General features: G+C 37.5%; 1 protein-coding gene across 1 annotated transcript; it reads right to left on the reverse strand.

The window, feature by feature from the left end:
* Positions 1-1651: 1651 nt before the first annotated feature.
* LOC106942573 (histone H1-like) lies at positions 1652-2449 on the reverse strand. The gene has a single exon (XM_015025891.1). It carries the CDS (start codon positions 2363-2365, stop codon positions 1853-1855), a length of 513 nt encoding a protein of 170 aa, XP_014881377.1. The 5' UTR covers positions 2366-2449; the 3' UTR covers positions 1652-1852.
* Between the last annotated feature and the right edge of the window lie 1607 nt (positions 2450-4056).

The following is a 4056-nucleotide window of genomic DNA, read 5'->3' on the forward strand; positions in this document are numbered from 1 at the left end:
CATTTTAAAAGCAATATGTTTTGGTGTTTTTTGTGGTGTTTTTTTTTTTTTTTTTTTTTTGATGGACCAGCATAAGGTGATTGTGATGTGGAAAGAACACAGTACATGGTTTTCAGAATATTTCACATTTAGATGTGAGAAGAGTGTTGCATTAATAATGTCTTGTACACTCAACAAGCCTCCCTTCCCCATTCCTGAATCAATACTTCACCTCTCACTTGGTGTAGCAGCTACAGCTGCAAATCTTGAGTTAGTAATTTTAAAGTGTTGTGGTCAATTCTCTATTCTACTTAGGTATCGACTTGAGTAGCACATTTCAATTGGTAAATGTCGTACATTTGTACAGTGCTTCATCAAGTCTGAGGACAGATGGAGCAATCATTCAAACCGGTAACCCACCAGTTGTAAGTCTAATCCAACCTCCTGAGCTAACACTGTTATCTAATCTAAAGGATTCCTTTATAAGTCTGGTCTTGCTGGAAGGTGAACCTCCATCCCAGGTTTTAGACTTTTGTTCCATCTGTACCTCCTCCAGAGTTATCATGGGCCACTTTATTGCTTCGCTGATTTATGCTCTCTTTACTCGGCCTATCATTTTAGGTGGGCACCCATGCTAAGGTGGGTCTGCAATCGTGTCATACTCTTTTCATTTTCTTGAATAGTAATCTGTTGTCTGTTGAAATGTAATATGTTGTCTTATTAGCTAACCCTGTGTTGAGCTTCTTCCCAATTCCGTCCTTGACCTTTCTGATGGGTTCAACAATATATGACATCCCAACATACCGTTGAGATTTTTCTTTGAAGGCCTCATTTCTGTACCTAATTGCGACCAGCAGATGGCGACAGTAAACTTTGAGACACTACTCGCATAAAGCTTTCTAATTATGAGCTCAGTTTGACAAAAGAATGAAAGCAAAAAAGAAAGAAAGAAACCAAAAGCAAAAAAGAAAGAAAGAAACCCCATGCCACGTTTTTTTTTAATCTTTTGCAGTGAAGCTAAAGCTCGTCATAATGTCGAGATAACACGACTCAACCTATTTTTTTTTACGACTGCAACTTATAAACCTGAAGATTATGGTCAAGAACAGTCAAGACCAGTATGTACAGAATGACAGTGTTGTGACAACGAGGCAACGTGTTTGGAAAATAAACCTCTTGCCACTTGGCCAGTGGAGCGTTTCTTGGAGTCACACCCTCACTTTTAATCTCCACAAATCTCCTGAAAAGCAGATAATTGGGTTCAGACATTATTTTATCTAGTTTCTTCAGCTTACCAGCTGAATGCAAAACAGGCTGACATTTGTATCAGGTTACGGCGGAAGGTGTATTCATGAGAACTTTACAAATAAAAGTTAAATATACAAAATATTCTGCTTACATCTGATTCATGTGTGCTTTTAATTTTTAGTGTTTAACAGTGCAGAAAAAGTGCAACTCCTGAAAATATTAATTATGAGAATTAAGCAAACTCATCTTAAACCCAGCAAGGAAGCCTCTTAAACTGAGGCAAATGAAAGCTATTCTCAGTGAGTCTAATAAACTTTTGTTTACTTTTAAGACAAAATGGTAATATTGCATAATTCTACCTGAACAATACACCTTTCTTATATTACTAAGCAAGTATGTATATAAAGAAACTACATCACACGTCTTAAATAAGAATTTTTCTTTTTTTTTATTTCCAACAATGCAGTTCAGTCTACAACAGACTGTGACAGATGAGAAAAAGAGAAAAAATAGGAGATGTAAGAAAATAGCAAGTTCAGTAAAACAAACTTAGTTTTGTTGAATGCATCTTAGTCCACACCAAGTGAAAGCTCAGGAGAAGAGCCTTCTGGTTCCATTGGAGCCCTCACTTCTTGGCTGCCGTCTTGGTCCTTTTAGCCTTGGCCCTCTTCACCTTCTTGGGGCTCTTTGGCTTCTTTGCCTTTTTGGCCACAGCAGGCTTTTTGGCTTTCTTTGGGCTCTTGGGCTTCCTCTTCTTCTTTGGTGACTTTTTGGTTGCTTTTTTGGTGACCTTCTTTGCCTTCTTCTTGGTCTTTGGCTTCTTCTTCTTCACCACCTTCCTCTTTTTGGGCTTAGGAGGTTTTTTGTTGACTTTCAGGGAGCCCTTGTTCCGGATCAAGACTTTCTTGTTCACCAGACGCTTGATGGCAACAGAGATCCTTGTCTTGTTCTTCACCACATCGTATCCTCCGGCTTTCAGAACCTTCTTCACGGCTGCCAGGGACACGCCACCACGCTGTGCAGAGGCAGACACAGCCTTCAGGATCAGGTCAGACACTGAAGGACCTGCCTTCTTCTTGGATTTGGCTTTCTTTTTTGCCGGCAGTGCCCCCGGCAAAGCAATCGCGGGAGAAGACATTGTGGAGCTCCACCTGCAGGTTCAGGTCAGTTGAGGTCAAACACAGGATAGACCGGAAAAATCTTTCTGCTTGTCTGCACCCAAAAGTCAGGCTTTATAAAACCATGATGAGAGCCCTACAGAGGCAGTCCCACCACTACGGCGGGCACCTTCCCCACCCTCTCTGACAAGATAAGGATTGTGTTTTCTTCTGCTGGATTTTTCTGTAAAAATATAAAGAAAATGGTTGAATATCTGCATAAATGAATGTTTAAAAAACTGCACATAACGTGTACTACATATATATTCATCCTTACAGTAGAATTGTTTATATTTCTTGCAATTTTAGTCCTTCTTTAGAAGCTGGCAGTTGTCTGATGTCATTTGAAATGTGGATTTTCTACATTTTCTAAAGTTTATAACCCCTGAATAATAGGTTATAAAAATATACGACTAAAGCGTCTAAAAGTGCCGGATGTTTTTTATGTATTTTCCTAAAAGTTATTTTTTATTTCAGTTTCATTTGCATAATTAATACATTAAAAGATGGCCAAAGAAACACAGTTGCCTCCAGGGTGTATTACAGTGATGATTAGAAAACGTCGAACTTCTTCAGAGAGAAGGTATTAAGCAAACATAAACAGAGATGGGTTTCCATGGACAGAGTTAAAATGGGCAATGACAAAAGGATTAAAAAAGAAAATACCTTAATAATATTTAACTCAATGTAGCGGATCGAACCCTGATGAGAACCCTATGGAGACAGTCCCGACACCGTGGCGGGGATCTTCCCCACCCTCTCTGACAAGATAAGGTTTGTGTTTTCTTTAGCTGGATTTTTCATCAAAAATTCAGAGAAAGAGGTTGCATATGCACATAAAACCACATTTAAAAAAATTCACACAATGTTTTCTTCATTAATATCTATTTTTGATCAAGACTTACCGTGGTTGATAGCAGCTTTTTGGTGTCTTTATGAGGTGGCGGTTTTCACATGTCTATTCAGATAATCATTTTGGACCATTTCTAAGGTTTATTACCTCTAACCAATCAAGTAGAAAGACTTCTAAAAAAATAATCTTGAAGGGTGTGATGTGTTTGACATATTATCCCACGATTTCAGTTTTCTTTCGGTATTTTTTGCTTAATGGATTGATTGAAAGATGATCAAAGAAACACAGTTGATCCTTGTAAGGTGAAGAAATGAAGAATGTCGTGATACTTTTTCACAGATGACAACATCTCAAACAATCGGAAATAAACACTTTTGTTGTGATTGGATTATGCGAAAAATAAATAAAGAATAAGTGAATAAAATAAATGATGAATAAAAAATCATGTATTATGCAAAAAACCATAATGAGGACCATATAGAAGCAATCCCACCGCAGCCCGAAGTGGCGCCTCTCTAACATGATAAGGAGTGTGTTTTCTTCAACTGGATTTTTCTGTAAAATTTGACAAAAAGCTTTACGTACCTTCTTATAAGCACATTGTAAAAAATCCATACAATATCTACTTCATATAGCTATAATTACATTAAAAACCTATTTGAACATAGAAAACGTGTCTTGATTCTATACAAGCTGGCAGCTGTCTAATGCCATTTCAGACATGCATTTTAATCACTTTACAAGGTTTTTGACCTCAAAATAATCATGTAGAAAAAATACAAACTAAATCGTCTTTAAGCTTGTGATCTTCTTTGTATG

Source organism: Poecilia latipinna, unplaced genomic scaffold (assembly GCF_001443285.1).
Source record: "Poecilia latipinna isolate Pla-1442-1.1 unplaced genomic scaffold, P_latipinna-1.0 Scaffold4391, whole genome shotgun sequence".
In the NCBI taxonomy this organism is placed as follows: domain Eukaryota; kingdom Metazoa; phylum Chordata; class Actinopteri; order Cyprinodontiformes; family Poeciliidae; genus Poecilia; species Poecilia latipinna.

Bases quoted from the DNA above. Each gene is read 5' to 3' on its own strand.
- LOC106942573 (XM_015025891.1), bottom strand. From the start codon at position 2,365: ATGTCTTCTCCCGCGATTGCTTTGCCGGGGGCACTGCCGGCAAAAAAG.